Genomic DNA, 23,491 nt, shown 5'->3' on the forward strand with positions numbered 1-23,491 from the left:
GGGTAGAAGCTTTCCAAGTGGGTATGAACCTCAATGCTTAAAATCCCTGTTAGAGGACAAGGATCCAGAGATCACATTCAGGGTGGCCAAATTTTTCTCCAAAGGGTAGTAGGACTCAATGGGTATGGTCAACCTGTGGACGACTTGTAGAGTATGGTGGTTATAGGGTTAACCTTCTTGTGTTCTGTATCCGGGGGGGAGGAGCGTCTACACGAAGCTGTGCTGTGCTGTCGTCACAGTCTTTGTTCCGTGAGTTGGTTTCAGTTTTAGACTGAGCGTGCGTCGAGCACGGAGAGGATGTCTGAGAGTTTGGATGGTGATTTATTGCTTGTAAATAAACACTTATAGATAGAAGAAGCTGTCTCTGGACTGCATCACTCCCTCTGCTCTCACACGAAGGCAGACTGCTGCGTCTGCAATTTTTCCTACCTAGGTCGTTTTCCTCAGAGTGTGCGCAGAAGAAACGGCTGGACGGTGGAATCATAAATCTTCACGACTGTTAACGACTGCAATTAGTCTGACAGGAAAAAGCAAGGGAGAGTATGCAGATGACTCAAAATAGCATCTGTAATGAGTCAAGAATCCAATATCTCTATTCAGACGAACTCTCCCCATCATTTTCAGTTGAGTGATAAGTTGCAATTCAGCCACTTCTCTTTCAAGTCTATTTTTGAAATCCTTTTGTCATAAGACAGCTGCTTGGAGATCCTGCATTAAATGGCCTGGGAGATGGAAGTTTTCTCCTACTGCAGTGATGGCCAAACTCGGCCCTCCAGCTGTTTTGGGACTACAATTCCCATCATCGCTAGCTCACAAGACCAGGAGTCAGGAATTATGGGAATTGTAGTCCCCAAACAGCTGGAGGGCCAAGTTGGGCCATGCCTGATAATTTGGCCCTCCAGCTGTTTTGTGACTGCAAGTCCCATCATCCCTAGCTCACATGAGCGGCAGTCAGGGAGGATGTGTGTTGTGTCGGCATGCAGAGGGTCTCAAGGCCAGCTGGCTAGCCCCAGCTGAGTCGTCTCCTTCCAGCTGTCCCACTGCGAAGACCCATTGGCCTCTGCTCCAACGTAAATCAGCGACCCAGGCTTCAAAGCCAGGGCACACTATATCAGCAGAGCGAACTGCGCACACAGAATAGACGTGAGGCTTGTGGAAGCATACTACAACTACGGATTTATTAATCATAAATCAGGACAAAGAAACATGTCTCTCTCTTTGTCTGCTCTGAGAGACAAAGAGAAGCAAAAGCTATACACAACGGAAGTTCCTAGCAGGCTGTGCTGGTATGTAAACAGACATGTGACATGCAACAGTTCCATGTCTGCAACTAAAGGTGGAATGGAATTTTCCAACATCCTCCCCCTTTCCATGTAACCTATGGCGCAGTATTTCAACCCAACTGCAACCGCTGTACATATACCTGAAGTTGTTCTCTGTTAAGAACTTTAGACAACAGATCTGCAGGAATTCCGTTTCCTGGCATGTAGGACACCTGAATGAGTCCTTTCCAAACACACTCCCATGCAAAATGTAATTTTATCTGCAAGTACTTTGTTCTTTGCTTACAACTCTCTGAAGCTAGCAAAGCCAAACAGGACTGGTTGTCTTGATAAACCTGTATAGGGCATGCAACAGTTCCATGCCTGCAACTAAAGGTGGAGTGGAATTTTCCAACAAGTTGTAGTCCCCAAACAGCTGGAGGGCTGAGTTTGAGGAAGCCTGGCATAGTCCATCACAGGCATAGGCAAATTCGGCTCTTCATCTGTTTGGGGACTACAATTCCCATCATCCCTGACCACTGGTCCTGTGAGCTATGGATGATGGCAGCTGTAGTCCCAAAACAGCTGAAGGGCCAACTGGCTTATCTGCCTTGTGATTCCCGATGTCAGATTTAGGCCCATTTATCCTCTGACGCAGGGTTTGGTCTGTTGGTCCAATATAGAGAGCTGAAGGGTGCTGCTGGCATTTGATGGCATACACAACGTTCGAAGATGAGCCATTAAATAGGCCTGAGATGGGATGTTTGGCGTTGTTGGGTCCAGCGATGGTGTTGTCTGGGTGTATATGGCAGCAAAGTTGACATCTGGGTTTATTGCACGTTCTGATACCCGTTCCCATGTTAAGTCTCCTTTCTGTATTATTGTGGGTGAGGAGTTTTAGAACTATGAACTTTTTATTTTTGGAGAAATCTCTGCCCAAAGAACAGGTTTGAATACTGTCGTACCAGCAAGTCCCCCCCCCCCATTGTTTTATCTTTATTTAGCCATATAACATTACATATACATATACATATACATATACATATACATATACATATACATATACATATACATATACATATACATATACATATACATATACATATACATATACATATACATATACATATTATATATCCAACAAAAGAAGAAAAGATAGAAAAAAAGAAAAATGGAAGAAAAAGAAACTAGAAACGAAACAGTATCCAATAAACTTCTTTGTAAGGAATACAAGCCCTCCTTTCTCCTATTAGTTATTTCCTATAACTTTTTTTCTATTTTTATAATTATAACATCTCCTCTTACGACTTCAGGCTCGACTCCCTGATTCGTATCTTGACTCCCCCCCCCCACAAACGGTTCCTAATAAATCATATTTCTGTTTGTCTGTTCTCTGTTAGCAAATCTATAGGTAGCCTGTGGGATTTTAGTCTATGCTAAGCCAAGCAAAGTCCTTGGAACCACCTTTTTCCATGTAGTTTATAAAAGCATCCCATTCTCTCCTTATTCTCACATTTGAGTGACTTCTTATTGATTCTGTAAGTTGAGCTAGTTCTAGATACTCACTGAGTTTTAAGAGCCATTCTTCTTTTGTCAGCAATATGTTGCTTTTCCAGGGTTTTGCAATCACGATCTTGGCGGTCGCATATAGAAAGACTCTTTTTATTGTCTTTTGGAACGTCTGTTGTGAAACTTCCTCATAAAAATAATTCTGTTTTTTTTGGCGTGATACATGAAGAGATAAAAAAAATGATCAGATGTACCAGCAAGTCTTGCATGAAGCCTGCTGCCGGAAATAAATTGTGGATTTTCGTTGTAATAACTGTGATTGTGGTCTGTTTTACAGTTGCAGCAGCCCAGGTGTTGGCAGAGGAAAGAAGAAGCCAAAGTTGTGCTAGTCCTGTTCCAGTCCAGTCTCCAGTTGGTATGAAATCTTCAACCAGGCCAGGTAAAATCCTTGCTTTAATAATAATAATAATAATAATAAATCCATTCCTGTGACTTCCTTGGTTGTGGCTCTTCACAGTCCTTCTGCTTTTCAGTTCACGAATCTGTGCTGCTACTTTTTAAGTTGCGTATTCTCCTTCTCAAAAGAGTCCCATTTTGACATCTTTCAAAAGCTCGGTAAGAACTGGTCTACTTGGGCCAATGAAGATGCTGCTTTTGTTTTGCAAAGCAGGAAATGACCACACACCAGAGCATATACTTTTCTCTTAAAATAATCTTTATTATACATCAATTTACATCAGGCATGCCCAACTTGGCCCTCCAGCTGTTTTGGGACTACAACTCCCATCATCCCTAGGTAACAGGACCAGTGGACAGGAATGATTGGAGTTGTAGTCCCAAAACAGCTGGAGGCCCAAGTTTGGCCATGCCTGCTCATGTTAGTTATTCTACTTTTTCTTGTGTTTCTCTAATCAGATTTGAATATGCCTTCCCTCTATTTTCAAGATTTAATCTGTATCTGCCAGGGGACTTGCGTTGCCCGGATCATTTTAAAGATTTTCTTTGAAATTTGTCCATTCTTTATTGACTTTTTCAATAGCCTTTTCTCCTCTTCTCCCTGCTAGTTTTGCAAGATGGAAATACAGGTGAAACTCAAAAAATTAGAATATCATGGAAAAGTTCATTTATTTCAGTAATTCAACTTAAAAGGTGAAACTAATATATGAGATAGACTCATGACATGCAAAGCGAGATATGTCAAGCCTTTATTTGTTATAATTGTGATGATCATGGCCTACACCTGATGAAAACCCCAAATTAACAATCTCAGAAAATTAGAATATTACATGAAATCAGCAAAACAAGAATTGCAATTAGAGCAATATTGGACCTCTGAGAAGTAGAAGCATGCATATGTACTCAGTACTTGGTTTGGGCCCCTTTTGCATCAATTGCTGCCTCAATGCGGCGTGGCATGGATGCTATCAGCCTGTGGCACTGCTGAGGTGTTATGGAAGACCAGGATGCTTCAATAGCAGCATTTAGCTCTTCTGCATTGCTCAGTCTCATGTCTCTCATTTTTCTCTTGGCAATGCCCCATAGATTCTCTATGGGGTTCAGGTCAGGCAAGTTTGCTGGCCAACCAAGCACAGTAATCCCATGGGCATTGAACCAGGTTTTGGTACTTTTGGCAGTGTGGGCAGGTGCCAAAGTCCTGCTGGAAAATGAAGTCAGCATCCCCATGAAGATCATCTGCGGAAGGAAGAATGAAGTGCTCCAAAATCTCCTGGTAGACGGCTGTGTTGGCCCTGGACTTAATGAAGCACAGTGGACCAACACCAGCTGATGACATGGCTCCCCCAATCAACACAGACTGTGGAAACTTCACACTGGACTTCAAGCATCTGGCATTGTGTGCCTCCCCATTCTTCCTCCAGACTCTGGGTCCTTGGTTTCCAAATGAGATGCTTCTGACGTTGTTTCTTGTTCAGGAGCGGCTTGACAAGAGGAATACAACATTTGAAGCCCATCTCCAGGATCTGTCTGTGTGTGTTAGGTCTTGATGCGCTAACTCCAGCCTCAGTCTACACCTTGTGGAAGTCCCCAGCACGTTTGAATGGTCTTTTTCTGACAATCCTCTCCAGGCTGCGGTCATCCTTGCTGCTTGTGCACCTTTTTCTTCCACACTTTCCCCTTCCGCATAACTTTCCATTAATGTGCTTCGATACAGCACTTTGGGAAAATCCAACTTCTTCTGCAATTACCTTTTGAGGCTTTCCCTTCTTATGGAGGGTCTCAATGATGGCTTTCTGCACAACTGTCAGGTCAGCAGCCTTCCCCATGATTGCGCTTCCTACTGAACCCATTGCAGGTGTTATGGATTGAATAGCTACTGCACCTTTTCACAATATTCTAATTTTCTGAGATAGTTAGTTTGGGGTTTTCATCAGCTGTATGCCGTAATCATCACAATTATAACAAATAAAGGCTTGACATATCTTGCTTTGCACATCATGAGTCTATTTCATATATTAGTTTCACCTTTTAAGTTGAATTACTGAAATAAATGAACTTTTCCACGATATTCTACCTGTAATTTTCCCGAGTTTCACCTGTATTCCGTCGTTTTTGCTAGCAAGCCTGATTTGGTGGGGTTATTGTTACTTTTTCAGTTTGGGGCTATCGGGATTCTTGCTGCTGTGGTGGCGTACATAAATAAGGCTCTACAGTGGTACCTTGGGTTACATACACTTCAGGTTACATACGCTTCAGGTTACAGACTCTGCTAACCCAGAAAAAGTGCTTCAGGTTAAGAACTTTGCTTCAGGATGAGAACAGAAATCGTGCTCCGGTGGCACGGCAGCAGCAGGAGGCCCAATTAGCTAAAGTGGTGCTTCGGGTTAAGAACAGTTTCAGGTTAAGTACAGACCTCCGGAACAAATTAAGTACTTAATCCGAGGTACCACTGTACAAGTTTTCTCCACCCCCATCGTTCAGCCCAGATGCGTGGGTCCTTCTCCCGAGGTTCTTCTGGCAGTTCCCTCCCTGCGAGAAGCGAGGTTACAGGGAAGCAGGCAGAGGGCCTTTTCAGTGGTGGCTCCCTCTCCCATCAGATGTCAAAGAAATAAACAACTATTGGACTTTAAGAAGACATCTGAAGGCAGCCCTGTTTTTGGACGTTTTTGATGTTGAATGCTGTCCTGTTTTTTTCATATTCGGTTGCGATCCACCCAGAGTGGCTGCGGAAACCCAGCCAGATGGGCGGGGTATAAACAATAATTTATTATTCTATTATTATTCTCTTCCCGAAAGTTTCTCATTGTGACATTTTTACAAAGCTTGGTAAGAATTGGTCTGCTTGGGCCGATGAGGATGCCGTTTTTGTTTTGTGAACCCGATATCCCCCAAAATGCAAGGGAATTATTTCTATATGCAACAGTGGCTTCGAGAATCTTAATAGCATCAGACTGGAAGGGAGAAAAAGGACCATCAAAATGGAAGTGGCAACAAAAGTTAATGGAGTGCGCAGAATTAGCCAAGCTATCAGGAAGAATAAGAGACCGTGTAGACCAAGTCTTTTTCAACAAATGGAATTTATTTAAAAACGACATACATATAATGTATAAGACTATATCCTCCCCCCATTTTTAAAAAAAGTTTAAAATTGGGGGTTGTCTTCTACACGAAAAAAGAAAGATTTTTCCTCCAAAAGCACTTTATTTTAAAAATCCGATTTAAATTTTAAAAATCATTGATTTTTATCCACCATGCCCTGGTGCATGTATTCCCATGTTAACCAGTATCCCTGCACGTCAGGCTGGAGTTGCACTCCTGGGAAAAGAAAGTTGCGCCCATTGGTCACTTGTTCCTCCAGAAACCTCAGCCCTGTAACCAGTTCAACTTTGCCATCCTTTCCAGTGATTGATGGGTCCACTTTGAGAACAGAAGAGAGGCAAAGGCTGGCCAGGGAGCGGAGAGAGGAGCGCGAGAAGCAGCACAGTAGGGATATATTTAAAAATACAGACATTTGATTACCATTCAAATCGATTTAAATCACAATTTACCGGTAAACCACTTGTCAGTCAGACCGGATTTAAATCGCTAGTCTGTAAGACTTGATTTAAATCTTTTTTTAAAAAAAATCTTGCTGGCATTCTCTTAATCTGGACAAGCAGGGGAAGGTTTTCTTTTTGGAAGAATAAGTTTTCAGAGTGGTTTTGACAGTTATATAAAAAATAACTGATTTGGTTCTACTATTAGAAATACATTGATGAAATGATGGTGAGGTTTAATAAGATAACTGCTTCTATTTGGACAGCTTTTCTGCTGCACTTGATTGGAAGGAGAAAAATAACCATTTCCTTCATAACAATTAAAACAATTTATTTAACTAAAACAGTAGCATTATAACATATGTGTAATGGGTTTAGGGGCTGCTCGTGCATAAGTTGCCGCCACTCGTGGCTAGGTTACCTGGTTAAACCCTTTCTGACTGAACAGCCTCCAGCATTGTGACTGTCTCAGTCGCTGGCAGAATCCGTCAGTGGGCGTTTCTTAAACTTCTTCCAGCACAAAAGTTCCTTGACGCCAAGTCTCCTCCTACTCTCCCTGCGCGGAAGTCTTCTGTGCAGGGAGGGTGTGGGCAGTGGAGTACCCGTACTCTCTCCACTGGTCTCCGGCGAGGAGTCTTGGAGCCTCCTCCCCAATTCCCCCATCTGCCCCCCTTCTCTACTGGTGTTACGCTGATTTCCTTCCCCAGCAGATGGGCTCCCTCTCTCCCTACTGGGACCCTCTCCGCCATCCCTTTGGAGCCTTCCCTCCGCTTCCAGCTCTGATGGCAGTTCCCTGACATCCATCTCTCCCCCCCCAGGACCCCCCCACCCTCAGCCCGACCTTCTGATCCAACCTCATCCCTTTCCTTGGCCGATGATGCGGGGAAACCCCTGAAGGAGCTGTCGCCATCCTCTGAGGATTCAAAACCCGCTTCCCACCCGCTTCGAACTCTTGCCGCGGGGTGGGCCTCCCAGTCTGATTCTTCTCCCTCTGACATTTCCCCTCCTTCCTCTTCAGAGGCAGGAAAACCCACAAATTCCTCCTCGTCATCTGTGGTACCAAATTCTTCCTCCCAGAATCTCGCTAGTGGTTTTGGTTTGTCTGGGAACAGGCTGTGGAATTCTTCCACTAGATACCCATCATTGACTGCCTCCGCGGGGACCCAAGTGTTTTCTGACTCGGGTTCTCCTTCCCAAGCCACTAAGTACTCTACCTGGCACCCTCACCACCTTGAATCGAGTATTTCCGTGGCTTGGTTGTGGAGCTCCCTCTCCTCTACCCGCGGGTGGGCGGTGACTCCTCCCTCCCGCCCCGGGAATTCCCGCCCCTCCCTGTACGGTGAGAGTAGGGACCTATGGAACACTGGATGCTGTCAGGCAACTTGAGCTTGAATGCCACAGGGTTCACCTGCTGTGTTACCTCAAAAGGTCCCAGCCTCCTTGGCTGCAACTTCTTGCACCCTCCTTTTAGGGGTAACCCTTGGGTTGACAACCACACTCGGTCTCCCACCCGTATGGCATCCCCCTCCCGACAGTGCTTGTCTGCCTGCCTCTTATAAACTTCCTTGGCCCGCTCCAAGTTCATCTTGAGTTGCTGGTGCAATGCCTCCATTTCTTCCACAAACTGCTCTGCCGCAGGTACACTCCACCCTTCCTCCCCCCTCCCCGGGAAGGCCCTGGGGTGACACCCATAATTGGCCATGAACGGGCTCATGCCCGTGGACACATGTTCAGCGTTATTGTACGCAAATTCAGCCAGCGTTAGTTTCTCTACCCAATCGTTCTGTCTCTTGCTGACGTAGCAGCGTAGGTATTGCTGGAGTATACTGTTCGCTCTTTCTGCTTGCCCGTTGGTTTCTGGGTGTCGCACCGTCAAGAAGCCCACCTCTACCTGCAGCAAGCTCATGAGCCTCCTCCAGAACCGGGAAGTAAATTGTTTCCCGCGATCTGAGATGACCCTTAAGAAAAACAAGATTGATTTCAGATGGGAATTTCCGGAAGGAGTCTCGTTCTTTTACAAAGGTGTGAAAAGAAGATTGACAAGCCCCGAGGAAATAGGAAAATTCACAAGAAGATACAAAGAACTACAAGTGGGAGAGGAAGAGGTCAAGGGGGCAGAAGGAGGAGTAGGACCAAGGGAGGAGCTTGAATCAGGAGAAGAAGAGGAGCAGATTGGAAAAGAATCAGAAGAAGAGGAAGAAGAGGAAGAGGAAGAAGAGGCAGACAGATTATAAGGCAATAACTCAAATTTAATTAATTGTAAGAAGAATGACGTTAAAACTATGGAACTGGAATATTAATGGGATGAACGATAAGAAAAAACGAAATAGAATTGAACATATTTTAAAAAAGAAGAATTTGGACATCATATGCTTACAAGAAACTCATGTGGCAAAAAGACACAGGAAAATTCTGATCAACAAAAGATTAGGGAACGAATTCATATCTTCAGATAAAGAGAAAAAAAGAGGTGTTGTTTTATATATCAAAAACAAAATTGAATCTCACCAATTATTTAAGGATGAAGAAGGGAGAATTATAGCGGTTCAAATCAACTGGCAAGGCGAAAAATTGATAATTGTCGGGATCTACGCACCAAATGGAAATAAGACTGAATTCTAGAGATTACTGGAGGAAAAACTATTTGAATACATGGACCCAAAAATTATAATAATGGGAGATATGAATGGTGTGGTATCAGTGGAAATGGACAGACTAAGAAAAGTAAAGAACAAAGAAGGGAAGCTGCCTAAGACATTTTTCATGATAACCAAGAATTGTAATTTGATTGATATTTGGAGACTCAGACACCCATTGGAGAAGCAATTTACATACTACTCAGAACCGAATCAGTCAATGTCAAGAATAGATCAAATATGGGTATCGAATGAACTGACTCTGAGAATCCAACAAATTGAAATACAGGCTAAAGTGATTTCAGACCACAGCCCAATAGAAATGGAGTTAAAAGGCTTTGAAGAAAGAACCTTTAGGTGGAGAATGAATGACAATCTATGGGACGATCAAAAGTTTGTTGGAAAAACACAAAAGAAACTATCTGAATACTTTATGGATAACATTGATAAAGGCACAAAAACAAGTATTGTGTGGGACGCAAGCAAAGCAGTAATGAGAGGTTTTTTCATTCAGCAGAACGCACTAAAAAAAATAACAAGGAAAAAAGGACAAAAGAGATCTTAAGACAGATTATGGATAATGAGCAAAAATTGATTTAAAAACCTAACAATCTGAAGATAAAGCAGGAAATAAAGACTCTCCAAACTCAATTTGCAATGATAATAAACAAAGAGGTTGAATGGAATATCAAAAGGTTAAGACAGAAAAACTTTGAGTTTGCAAATAAATCAGGAAAATGGCTTGCGTGGCAACTTAAAAAGAGAAAGGAACAGAATACAATTAACAAAATTGAGAGAAATGGAGAAGAAACAGCTGACCCGAAAGAAATTAGGAAAGGATTCTTGGACTTCTACAAGCAATTATACAGAAATAAAGAAAGGAATAATAAGAAGAAAATAGAAAGATATTTAAAAGAGAAAATGGTGCGGAAGATCCCGACAGACCAAAAAGACCAGCTGAATGCCCCAATACACAAAGAAGAAGTAAAAGAGGTGATAAAGGAGTTGAAAAGAGGGAAGGCACCGGGCCCGGACGGGTTTACACCCAGTTATTACAAAGAAATGAAAGATGTGTTGATGGCCCCGTTGATTGAAGTAATGAACAACATTCTAAAAGAAAGAGACATTCCAGAAACATGGAAAGAAGCATTTATTACAATAATCCCAAAACAAGATTCGGATCTATCCCAAGTTAAGAACTATAGGCCTATTTCTTTACTAAACACAGACTATAAGATCTTTGCAGGAATCCTAGCGAAGAGATTGAAAAAGATATTAATAAAACTTATACATAAAGATCAAGCAGGTTTCCTACCAGGCAGACAAATGAGAGATAATATAAGAAATATAATTAATGTTATTGGATATCTTTCTGATAGGTGTGATAAACAAGCAAGTTTAATGTTTGTGGATGCGGAGAAGGCCTTCGATAATGTAATTTGGGAATTTATGTTGAAAAACTTAGACTATATGGAGGTGGGACAAGAGTTTTTCAATGGCATAAAGGCAATCTATACAGAACAGAGAGCAAAATTGATAGTGAATAATGTTATTACTGAAGACATAAAAATATCCAAAGGAACAAGACAAGGATGCCCACTTTCGCCATTGTTATTTATAACGGTTCTGGAAGTCTTCTTAAATGCAATTAGACAAAATAAGCAAATAAAAGGGGTAACAGTAGGTTTAAATGAGTACAAAGTTAAAGCCTTCGCAGACGATTTGGTATTGACTATGGAAGAACCAATAGAAAGTATAAAGGAGGTATTGGATGAGATGGAGCAATTCGGAAGGGTAGCAGGATTTAGACTGAACAAGAGAAAGACTAAAATGATTGTAAAAAATATGGAACAAGATATGATTGAATTAATGCAGCAACGAACGGAGATTGAGGTGGTAAAAAAGGTTAAATACTTGGGAATTTGGTTATCACCTAAGAATATTGACTTATATCAAAATAATTATATCCCAGTCTGGAAGGGAATAAAGAAGGATCTGGAGGTGTGGGCCAGAATGAGACTATCATTTTGGGGAAGAATATCTATGGTAAAGATGACGGTGCTACCCAAGATGTTATTTTTATTTCAGACTATACCCATAATAAAGGGTATAGGAACCTTTAAAGAATGGCAAAAGGTGATCTCAAGGTATGTCTGGCAAGGGAAGAAGCCTAGAATAAAATTTAAGTTATTAACGGACGCAAAAGAAAGAGGTGGCTTCGCCCTGCCAGACATGAGATTGTATTACGAGGCAGCATGCTTATGCTGGTTAAAAGAATGGATAAAGTTAGAAAAAATCACATCTTCAGAGGTTCATTAATAGAGGTTTGGGACAGATATAAAAACATACTGGAGCCAAAAGTCCCACATTGGTTATCCCCGCTAGAGATAATGAGTGTTAAGAAAACTAATATGAGAGGAAAATGGGGTACATATGGAGAACTGGTAACCAATGAAGGAGGGAAATGGAAATTAAAACCATATGACCAAGTTAAAGAGTACACATATGACTGGCTGCATTATTTCCAAGTAAATGAAAGGTTTAAAAAAGATTTGAAGGAAAAAGGTTATGTGGAAAAAGAATCAAGTTTCCAAAAGGACATAATAAATAATGACTATAAAACTCTGTCAAAAATGTATAAGATACTGTTGGAGTGGTACACGAAGGATGAAGAGGTGAAATCGGTAATGGTACAGTGGGCAAAAGATTTTGGATACAATGTTCAACTTGAGGATTGGGAAAAGTTGTGGAGAGAGAATATAAAATTTACGGCATGTACGTTATTGAAAGAGAATGTGATGAAAATGTTTTACAGATGGTACATGACACCCGTAAAATTGGCAAAGATGTATAAGGTTGATAACAAATGCTGGAAATGCAAATTTAAAGAAGGGACCTTCTTTCATCAGTGGTGGGATTGTAAGAAAGTGAAAAGTTTTTGGGAAGAGATATATAATGAAATGAAAAAAATGTTAAGATATACTTTTGTGAAAAAACCGGAAGCTTTTCTTTTAGGCATTGTAGGAAAGGACATAAGAAGAAAGGACTGTAAGCTTTTCCAATATGCTGTAACGGCAGCCAGAATCTTGTTGGCCCAGAAGTGGAAACAAGAGGAAATACCAACGGTAGAAGAGTGGAGATTAAAACTGACAGATTATGCAGAACTGGATAAATTAACTGGGAAAATTAGATACACCAAAGATCAAAAGTTCATTGAGGACTGGGGAAAATTTGTGGGTTATCTGGAAAATACCTGTGGTGTAAATACAACGCTAGTGGGACTTCAAGAGGCACTGTAAAAAAAACAAATAAGTATTGTTTATTAGAAATAATGAGAGCAGGGAGGGACAAATGGCAATATGAAAGAAGGGAATGTGTATTAAAGTTATAATTATGAATGATTGTCAGAGACGCGGAAGGAAGTCTAAAATGGTTATAATCTGTTGTATTTTGGATAAAATGTATAACTGGATGAAAATCAATAATTTTTTTTTAAAAAAAAAAAGTCCCAAAGAAATTGCAGGAGCTGCCTGAATCCAGCAGCCCCTCAACCTTGACTGGGTGCCCATTCGGGAGTTCTAGCACCACTGCTATGGCTATCGCTGCCCTGGGGGGGTCAGGCTGGGGCACTTCTATTGGTTGCTGACCTGGCTGCTGGCCCCTTTGGTTGGCAGCCAGGCGCTGTCGTTTCCCTGCGCCTGCCCTTCGTCCCCCTTCTCCTCACAACCAGCAACCCCCACCATCCCTTGCCAGGCCTTTCTTTGAGGGCAGACCCTTGCAAAATGTCCCGGCCTTTGGCAGAGGAAACACTTCTTGGTGGTTTTCCAATCCTTCCCCTCCCTCTTGTGACCTTCACTGGAGTTTGAAACCTCTCTCGCGCGCCATCTATTTCCATTGGCTCAGCCTCCTGGGAAAGCTGTCTTGGTATTTCAGGAATGCGGTAGTCATGGCAACGTTCCCCTCTCACTTCGCGTTTCTCCTGAGCCCGCGCTTCCTGCCTCACTCCAATCGCAAGCACAGCCTTGGCCAGCTGATCCATCGACTGCGGGCGGGGTGCGCGGAACAGCTCGTCCTTCACCGTTGGGGACAACCCCTCCTCAAACAACATTTGAATAGGCTCAGAGTCCAGATCCCACCCGATACGGTGGATCAACATCGCAAAGCAAGACCAGTAGTCTCTAACTGACTGGCTCCCCTGCTTGCACCCCATCAGTTCTCGCCGAGTCACACTTTGCTGGACTTCACTGGAATACATCGCATCCATCGCCTGAAAGAATTTCTTAAGGTCCTTCTTTGGCACCAATTGGCCGACAATGCCCAGGAGAAAGGCCATAAGGGGCCTAATCCATTCCAACGAAGTAAACTGGACATTGGAATAGAGACCCCCCTCTTGCTGGCAGGAACAGAGGGGGAGGAAAGTAGACTTTGGATAACCTGCATGAAAAGGGGCTACTGAAAAATTTTGCCGCTGTGTCAAACCCCTTGGAACGGACTGCCTAAATAAGGAAGCCGGACAGAGAACTGTCACTTTGTTAAGATCTTCCGAAAGTTACTTAATTACTGGACTGCTGGGTTCTTGAAAGATACTAAATTACCAGACTGTTAAGCTTTGGATATACACTGGGGAACTGTTGCAATTGACTTTTCGAAGGCTTGGGGGGATTTGATGAAAAGACATTTTGTTGTAAAAGTCTTGGAAACTTTTCCCCCTAGAGGACTCTGCTGAAATAGCTGCAAAGTGGATTACAATAACTAAGTCATTGGAACTTTCCATTCAAAAACAATTTACAGGCGTGGGAACGACCTTGACTGGGACATGAGTGGTTCAGCAGAAGAGACAACAACTAGATCTGGCAGACCATACAAGACTAAAATTTCACAACAGCGAAGAGTTTCGGTCTCAGGCACACCAGTGGTTGCAGCTGCAACTGGGCAGACAAAAACAATTATGTCAATAGATCCTGTGACACAAGCTTTCGTTAAAATAAATGAGTCCTTGGAATCTCTGACAAAACAAGGTGCGGACAATAGGAGACAATTGGCAGAGCTCTCAGCAAAACTTGATCTGAACACGCAAAGTGTAAATGAACTTGGGAAGAGGGTGTCTTCAAATACAGAGACTATTAATAAACTTCTAGAGGACTCTGCCACTACTCGAAAGATTGCAGAAGAAGCTAAAGTTTCTGCAGATGCCACTCAGGATAGGATAATACCAGTCTGTAAAAAGTTAGAAGAACATGAACTGGCTTTGTCTATGCTCGAAATGCAAAGGAAGGAGAGAAATTTGAGATTAAGAGCAGTGCCTGAAAGTGAGAAAGATAACCTGGTGGACTTCCTTTCCAAAGAATTTTCGGACTTTTGGCAACAGGAGTTAGAGAAGGAAGAAATTAAGATAGTGTCTGTGTTTAGATTGGGCAGAAGACAAGACAGAAAGAAGCCAAGGGACTGTTTGATAACTTTAAGATCAAAAGAAGAAAGAGACAAAATATTGAATCTGCATTTTCTTTTTCTTTTTTTTTTTTTAGATTTTAAAAGACCTTTATTGTAATTCAGCATTTAAAAAACATCCATACCTCAAATATAAAGAAAAAATTAAAATACAAAACCAATTTTGAGTTCCTTACTACTTAAGTACACAAACCTTATACAAATCCATTACATTATTGACTTCCCACCACCACGTCAAGAGCCATAACTCAGCAATATATTCAGCAGTGTCTTCATCTTGTCATTGTTCAAACCTCGCGGTTTTTATATCATACCAACTGTAATTTTTACATTTCCCGAAGTCAACTCCATATATGAGAGAAATTTATTCCAGTCGTTAGTAAATTTATTATTTCTCTGTTGCCTGATCTTTTGAGTCATCATTGCTATGTCCATATGTTCAATTAATTTGTTCTGCCAATCGCTGATCGTTGGGATATTAGATACTTTCCAGTTCTGTGCTAACAGTATCCTTGCGGATACTGTTGCATATTGAAAAAAGGTTTGATCGTCTTTTTTAATTTCTTCTCCTATCATTCCTAAGAGAAATGTCTCGGGCTTTTTAGGGAATGTATACCTTAATATCTTTTTTAACTCATCATACACCACCCCCCAAAACCTTTTAACTTCTTCACAGGACCACCACATATGAAAGAAATCTCCTTCTTTCTTCTTACACTTCCAGCACGTCTTGTCCCCGGTTTTATACATTTTGGCTAGTTTTTTTGGTGTGATGTACCACCTGTACATCATCTTTCCCATGTTTTCTCGGAGTCTGACGCAGGCTGAAAATTTCATATCTTTAGTCCATAATTTTGTCCATCTTTCGTGTTCAATGGGGTGTCCTAAGTCTATGGCCCATTTAATCATAATATCTTTGATTTCCTCATCCATTGTATCCCAATCTAATAACTGGTTATACATTTTAGTTAGGAGTTTAGATTTTCCTTCTATTATTTCTAATTGGAATTTAGATTTGTTCTTGCTCATTCCGGCTTTTTTATGTTCCCTCCAGATAGCATTAATTTGGTGGTATTGTAACCATCCCGCTAATTTATCTTTTAGTTCTTCGTATGGTTTAATTTCCCATCCTTTATCTGATTTTCTTAGGAGGTCAGCATATGTCCACCTTTTACCTTCCATGTTTAGTTTTTTAGTTACTAGGATGTCAACAGGTGATAGCCACCAAGGGGTATCTTTTTCTACTAATCTTTTGCACCTGTTCCACACCTCCAGCAGCGCTCCTCTTATAATGTGGTTGGAAAATCCTTTGTGTATTTTCCCCTTATCCTGCCACAGGTACGCATGCCACCCATGTCTGGCATTGAAACCCTCCAAATCCAATAGATCAGTATTGTCCAGTACTATCCATTCCTTAATCCAGCAGAGGCACGAGGCCTCGTAGTATAGTTGCAGGTTTGGGGCTGCAAACCCTCCTCTTTCCCTTTTGTCGGTGAGCAGCTTATATTTAATTCTGGCCCTTTTACCCTGCCAGATAAACCTGGAGAGGGTCCTCTGCCAGTCTTTAAACATTGTTGTGCCCCTGACAACTGGTATATTTTGGAATAGGAATATCATTTTTGGAAGGATACTCATTTTGATGGCAGCCATTCTACCCTCCCAAGAGAGTTGTAATCTGCTCCAGCTATCCATGTCTCTTTTACACTCTCTCCAAGTTCTGTTATAGTTATCTTCCACCAGATTTATATTTTTTGAGGTAATCCAGATACCCAGATATTTAACCTTTTTCGAAACCATTATCCCGGATTCCATCTCGATTTTATTTTTTAATTGTTCGTCTACGTTTTTTATCAACATCTTCGTTTTAGTTTTGTTCAGTTTGAAACCGGATAATTTACCGAACGTTTCCATTAACTCAATCATTGTGTTAATCCCTTTTGCGGGGTCTTCTATTGAAGCTACTAAGTCATCGGCGTAGGCCTTAACTTTATATTCTTTTGTGCCTATTCTAATGCCTCTTATTTCCGATGTTTCTCTTATCCTGTTTAGTATAACTTCCAGAACCAAGATAAATAACAGGGGTGACAAAGGGCACCCCTGTCTTGTACCTTTAGTGATCTTGAATGAGTTAGTTAGGTTACTATTAATAATTACTTTCGCTCTTTGATCTGAGTAAATTGATTTTATACCTTCTAGAAAAGGCCCTCTTATTCCTACCTTCTCCATGCACTTTATAAGAAAGTGCCAGGACACATTATCGAAAGCCTTCTCGGCATCTATAAAGACTAAGGCAGCGGGGATATCAATTCTAAAATCCAAGTATTCAATTATGTTAATTATATGTCTTACGTTATCCTTAATCTGCCTGCCGGGCAGGAAACCGGCCTGGTCCTTGTGGATCGCTCTGTTCAAATATTTCTTTAATCTGCTAGCCATTATTCCTGCAAAGATCTTGTAGTCATCATTGAGCAGTGATATTGGTCTAAAGTTCTTTATATCAAGCACATCCGAGTCTGCTTTCGGGATTACAGTAATGTATGCCTCTCTCCATGAATCAGGTATTTCTCCCCCTTGTAGAATATTATTCATTACATTGCACAAAACCGGGGCCAGATGTTCCTCTAGGGTTTTATAATATTTTTGAGACAGGCCATCCGGGCCTGGGGCTTTCCCCGGTTTCATTTTCTTAATTGTGTTCCTGACTTCTTCCACCGTTATTAGGTCATTTAAGAGTGCCTTTTCTTCTTCTAATAATTGTTCCCCTCCACTGCTTTCCAGATACCTACTTATCTCATTTATGTCCTCATCTTCCTTTTTTTTATACAAAGTTTCATAAAATTGCTGGAACTTTTCCTTTATCTCGTTAGGGTCTTCTATTGTTTGAGTTTCAAATTTAATTTTATTGATCACTCTTTGTTTTTTCCTTTTCCTCAGTTGCCACGCTAGTAATTTACCTGTCTTATTTGCCGACTCGAAGTATTTCTGTTTCATCATTTTTATTCCCCACTCTATTTCTTGATTTATCAATGTTGAGTATTGAATTTGTAATAATTTACCGAGTTGTTTGGTCTTCTCATCTTCAGGGTTTTTTATTAATTTCCTCTCTATTTCTTTTAGCTGTTTAATTATTTCGATCTTTTTTGCCTCTCTCAAGTTCTTTTTATATTTATTCTGTTGGATCAGGAAACCCCTAAGTACCGCTTTACTTGCATCCCAGACCACATCGATTTTTGTTCCTTTATTCAGGTTTTGATCAAAATATTCTTTCAAAGTGTTCTTTGCCTTATCGATTATATCATCCTGTTCCAATAGGTGGTCGTTCATTCTCCATCTATAGGGTCCTGATGACTTACACATTATTTCCAAAAATATAAGATTGTGGTCCGAGAGTGTTCTGGGATCTATTTCGCATTTCACCGATCTTGTCGAGAGCTCTCTGGAGACCCAGATCTGGTCTATTCTACCCCAACTTTGATGGACTCCCGAGAAATGTGTAAACTGCTTTCCTGTAGGGTTTTTGAACCTCCAGATGTCAATTAAATCTAGATTTTCTTGGAGGTCATCAAAAGTTTTGGGGAGTTTCCCCTGGTTCTTTTTCCTCTTTTTTCTACTTCTATCTATCTCAGGTTCTGGGACTCCATTCATATCGCCAAGTATGATTAAATTATGATTTTCCAATTCTAGTAGTACTTGTTCCAATTTTCTAAAGAATTCTGCTTGGTTTATGTTGGGGGCGTAGACCGAGACTACGTTAATTCTTTCACCTTGGTGAGTAATTTGGACTCCCAGAATCCTCCCTTCTTCGTCTTTGTAGATTAATTTGGGTTCCAGTTTCTCTTTCACGTAGGTTACCAAGCCTCTCTTTTTATTCACCTCTGAGTTTATAAATTCTACTCCTAATTTTTTGTTAACCAGTATATGTTTATGTTTTTTAGCTACATGGGTCTCCTGGCAGCAAATCACATCACATTTTTTATTTCTCAGGACTTTCTCTACTTTATTTCTTTTTGATTTTTCATTTAAACCGTTAACATTCCATGTTAGAAAAGTTAAAGACATTGCTAAAATTAAATATCAAGTTTATTTCTAACTTTCAATTCCTGGCTTCTTCCTCTTCTTCTATATACTCCTCTTCTACCTCACCTTCCTCTTCCTCCCTCCTCCCATCTCCCTCTCCCTCCCCCGCTCGCAACCCCGCCCCCCCTCCTCCTCGGCTCTCCCGTTTCCAACGTCCTTTCTGTCTATTGCTCTATTGTCCTTTTTGCCCAACTCCCTTTCATATCTCCTCAAAAACTTCTCTATCTCTAATGGGTTGGTCAGTTTAAATCTCTTGTCCTTGAAGAAGAAAGCGATTCCTTCAGGGAATTCCCATCTAAATTGAATATTGTTCCTTCTGAGAACACCTGTTATGTGTCTATATCCCTCCCTTTTGCGTAGCAACCTAACTGGGATCTCTTTAAGTACAATTATTGGTCTACCGCCTATTGTTAATTTTTTGTGATAGCTCGTCTTAAGTATCAAATTTCTCATTCCTATTGAATTAAACACTACTAAGCAATCCCCAAGGGGTTTCTTAGTCCTGTTCTGGTATGTTCTTACTTTAATTCTAAAGGCGTTATCTATCGTAAATGCGACCTCCTCCTCCTTCACCTCTAACCACTTTGCTAATTCCGTGGTTATTTTTTCCCTAACATTTTCGTTCGTCTCCTCTTCTATACCTCTAAATTTTAAGTGCATTTGCCTTTGTCGCATTTCTGTCATTGCAATACTGTCCCATATCTGTTCCTGTGATTTGTTCAGTTCACGCATCTCCTCCTTCACCTTTTCTGTCTCCCTTTTCTGTTCTCTCATGTCTTTTTGAATTTTTTTGTTAGTTTCCTCGAATGTCTTGGTTTTGACCGCTAACTCTTGAACTTTATTGGAGAGCTCCCCTATTGCTCCCTCTATTCTCCTATCTATCCTCTCCTGTAATTCCTCTAGTTTATTTTCTATATGGTTTTCATTCTGCTTAAGTTCCTCCTTAATTTTTAGCCACAGAAAATCTAAATCTTTAATTTCTTCCTGTCTAGATACTTTCCTTTCGCCTGGAGTTCCCCCTCCCCTTTTCCCATTCTTCCCCTGCATTTTGTTTTTAATTGTCCACTTCAGTCTTTTAGAGTTAGTTCTCTCCCCTTAGGGGCTCACAATCTGTCTCACTGGATGCGCCAATTGTGTAGTCATGAGATGCCACTCTCCCACAGTTCACTCTCACACGGTCCTTTTCTCCTTCTTGCCTGTCGAAGATGTCATATAAATCCACTTTTACAAATGGGCCACAAATGCTCTTAGTTAAAGTGGTCTTAAGGGGAGGTAGTGGTAAGGTAGTGGTAAATAATTCCAAAGTCTTGTCTGAATAAGGAAAGCAATTCAAGTCCGTGGCTTAAAATGATTATCCTGAATAATAACTCCCACTACATCAAAAATCTCTTTATAGCTACGTTGGGGTTTCCGATCTGTCCCGTTATCTCTGTCCAGCAGGGGGTCTCTATCATACATTCACAATCCTATCCTTTTCTCTCTCTACAACTGGGAGCTTAGTGAAGTATCCAATAACAAAATTACAAAATATCAAGGTATCATAATAATTGTTAGGTTGCTTATTGTGCTATTCAGGCGGTCAGTAAGCTCTTATTAATTATTGGAGGGGGGGAGGTGGGAGAGCAATATATGGGTTTAACAGGATGAGTAAGGGAGATGGGGCAGAGGGTATAGCTATCTTTAAAGAAGCTGTAAAGGGGGGAAGAAACAGAGGATAGGTGATATAAGGGGTGGAGAGAGAAGAAGTATTCAATATGGAATAAAAGGAGAAGAGATATTCAACATGGAATAAAACGGTACACAAACTTCAATATAAAGCCACCTGATCCAATCGGAAAATAAAGTTTCACCGCTTAGGGGACGGATAAGTCCTTAATGTATCTATTTCCAGAGGTGGGTAACAACGAAAGCAGTCTTAATAGTTCCTTGCCTGGGCCTCCTCTGTGTTCCCTTTTCTCCTTATCCCCACAGGATGTTTCTTCAGCAGCGTTTGTTACTACCTAGGTTTGATAAAATATTGCTGGAAGTCCACAAAAGTCCACAAAAGTCCACAAAAAAAATAAATAGTTGTCTCAGGTAATAAGCCAAATAAGCAGCCAAACTTGTATCCTCCCCAGAGTCCAAACAAGTGAATGAGCAACTCAGGCAATTCAAACAAACAGTTCTAAACCAATCTGTGTGTAATAATATAGTAATTTTTACTCCGGACTAAATATAAAGTGCTCACTTCGTTCGTCCAAGGCTTTCTCTCTTCGTTTTGTGCGTGTACAGCTCGGCTGTTAAGAGTTACCTTCCTTTCTAACTACCGACGATTTCAAAGTCTGCGCCATTTTCGCCCTCCTTCGGGTGGAGACGATACAGAAGAAAAAAAACCTATTGCAACCCGGACTCACCCATCTTCTTGTCTTTTTAGCGTTATTTTAGGATCGTCAACGATGGGGATTCCGTTTTAGGTTTGTAGAGGTTCGTCGCCTTTCTCGGTGGGAGCTAGGGGCATCATAACTCGGAGACGGAATTCTCCCTAGTTGCGCACGCGGCCCCTCCCTGTGCCTCTTCGCCGTGCGGGAAGCCACAGAAATGGAGCGCCGCCCCCGCGCTGCCGGGAAAACCTTCCCCCAGGGGTACCCCCCCTGGGCTTCCGCTTTTCTGGGGAGCGCAGTGCCCTTGCGACACCCCCGAATCCCCGAGTTATTCGAAGAGCTTTTTCACGTAGCTCTCCGCGCTCCCTCTCCGTCAGCGACCGGAACTCTTCAAAGAACTCTGGAAATTGAAAATTCTTTGGTGGAGATTTTCAAAGATATACCAAAGCACATTTTGGATGCAAGAGCCCATTACAAAGAGCTGGTTGATTTATTGAGAAAGAACGGAATACCCTTCAGGTGGGAATTTCCTCAAGGCCTATCCTTGAAATATAAGGGAAGGAAAATCAGAATAAGATCTGTCCAAGATAAAGAGCAATTCTTACGAGATAACGGGGAAGATCTTCTGAAAGAGACGGTTGAAGTGGAACCAACCCCTGCAGTAAAGGAAGCAACAGACATTTTGAACTTAACATTTGGATTGAAATCACCGACGGAAGGTGAACAACTACTTGGAGCAGTGGGAGGGAAAAGTAAATAGCAACAGGATGGCTCTGCAACTTCTAAGTTGGAATTGTAATGTTCTTAACCTTCCCCGAAAAAGGCGAAATGTTTTTCATATATTGAAAAAAGAACAATTGGACTTGATTTGTTTACAAGAAACTCATGTGACAAGATTGCATAGAAAACTCATCAATAAAAGATTAGGACAAGAATTTATTTCATCTGACAAAGTTAAGAAAAGAGGAGTGGTAATCTATGCAAAGGAAAAATTCTCCCCGAAATTGATGTTTAAAGATGAACAAGGAAGATTTTTGGCAATTGAAATTCAAGTTCAAGGTGAAAAATTCTTGATATTGGGGATTTATGCACCAAATGAAGGGAAGTCAGAATTCTTTAAGAAGCTGCATGAGATCTTACTGGACTATTTGGATTACAATTTAATCTTGATGGGAGACATGAATGGAGTAGTATCTACAAATATGGACAAATCACAAAGACAGGTAGTCTCCAAAGATGGGAGACTACCAAAGACTTTTTTTGAAATGACTGAAAATATGGACTTGATTGACATCTGGAGAACTAAGAACCCTCAAGAGAGAGAGGGAACTTTCTTTTCTGAAGCTATGATGACATGGACTAGAATTGACCAAATATGGATCACTAGTGGGATGGCTCCAAAGATAAAGAAAGTGGAAATTGGCCCAAAAACCTGCTCCGACCACAATGCTTTAAAGATGGAGATGAAGTTAACAACAGCTGGCTCCTTCAGATGGAGGATGAATGACACCTTATTCAGAGATGAAGAGGTCTACAAAAAGGCCCAAAAAACTTTGAGAGACTATTTCGAAATAAATTTTAAAACAGAGGTAGAAAAAAGAGTAATTTGGGACGCAAGTAAAGCTATTATGCGAGGATTCTTAATACAACAAAATTCAATAAAAAAGAGAAATCAAAATGAAAAGAAGGACAAGATCTTGGAAAAGATAAAAGAAGGAGAAAAGAAATTGAGATCTAAACCAAAGTCCCAGGAGATTTTGAGAGAAATTAAGTTACATCAGACGCAATACATGGAATTGATGAACCAAGAAATAGAATGGAAGATTAAACAAATGAGACAAAAGACATTTGAATCTGCGGATAAATGTGGTAAACTTCTGGCTTGGCAATTGAAGAAAAGGCAAAAATTAAATACGGTTACAAGCCTAGAGGTGGAAGGAAAGAACATTTATAAGCCAAATGAGATTAGAAATTGTTTCCAGAGTTATTTCAAAAAATTATATTCACAAGGGCCGCAGAATGAAAGAGACATAGATGAGTTTCTTAAGAAATTTGGTCTACAAAAAATATCTCACCAAAGTAAAATAGACCTGAATCAGAAAATAACTGAACAAGAGATAGAAGGTGCCATTCAAAACATGCAACTGGGCAAATCTCCAGGACCAGATGGGTTGACTTCCAGATATTACAAAGCTTTGAAGGAGTAG

The 23,491-nt window shown here is 41.0% G+C and overlaps 2 protein-coding genes and 1 long non-coding RNA gene across 3 annotated transcripts in view; 2 read left to right on the forward strand and 1 right to left on the reverse strand.

The window, feature by feature from the left end:
* Positions 1 to 23,491, reverse strand: part of LOC309523338 — an 892,159-nt gene that overhangs the window by 448,774 nt on the left and 419,894 nt on the right. The window lies entirely within an intron of this gene.
* Positions 1 to 23,491, forward strand: part of LOC309523311 (uncharacterized protein) — a 299,624-nt gene that overhangs the window by 4,608 nt on the left and 271,525 nt on the right. The gene's annotated exons all lie outside the window — the stretch shown is intronic.
* The window catches only part of LOC309523261 (MAP7 domain-containing protein 3-like), a gene marked incomplete at its 3' end in the record, with an annotated part of 42,262 nt that continues 21,895 nt past the window's right edge, over positions 3,125 to 23,491 (forward strand). Inside the window, exons 1-2 of the mRNA XM_082207045.1 lie at positions 3,125 to 3,210; positions 6,630 to 6,710. Of these exons, the coding sequence (XP_082063171.1) occupies positions 3,189 to 3,210; positions 6,630 to 6,710 (103 nt within the window). The 5' untranslated portion in view covers positions 3,125 to 3,188. The remainder of the gene's footprint in view (positions 3,211 to 6,629; positions 6,711 to 23,491) is intronic.

This window comes from Podarcis vaucheri (assembly GCF_965113315.1).
Source record: "Podarcis vaucheri genome assembly, chromosome: W".
In the NCBI taxonomy this organism is placed as follows: domain Eukaryota; kingdom Metazoa; phylum Chordata; class Lepidosauria; order Squamata; family Lacertidae; genus Podarcis; species Podarcis vaucheri.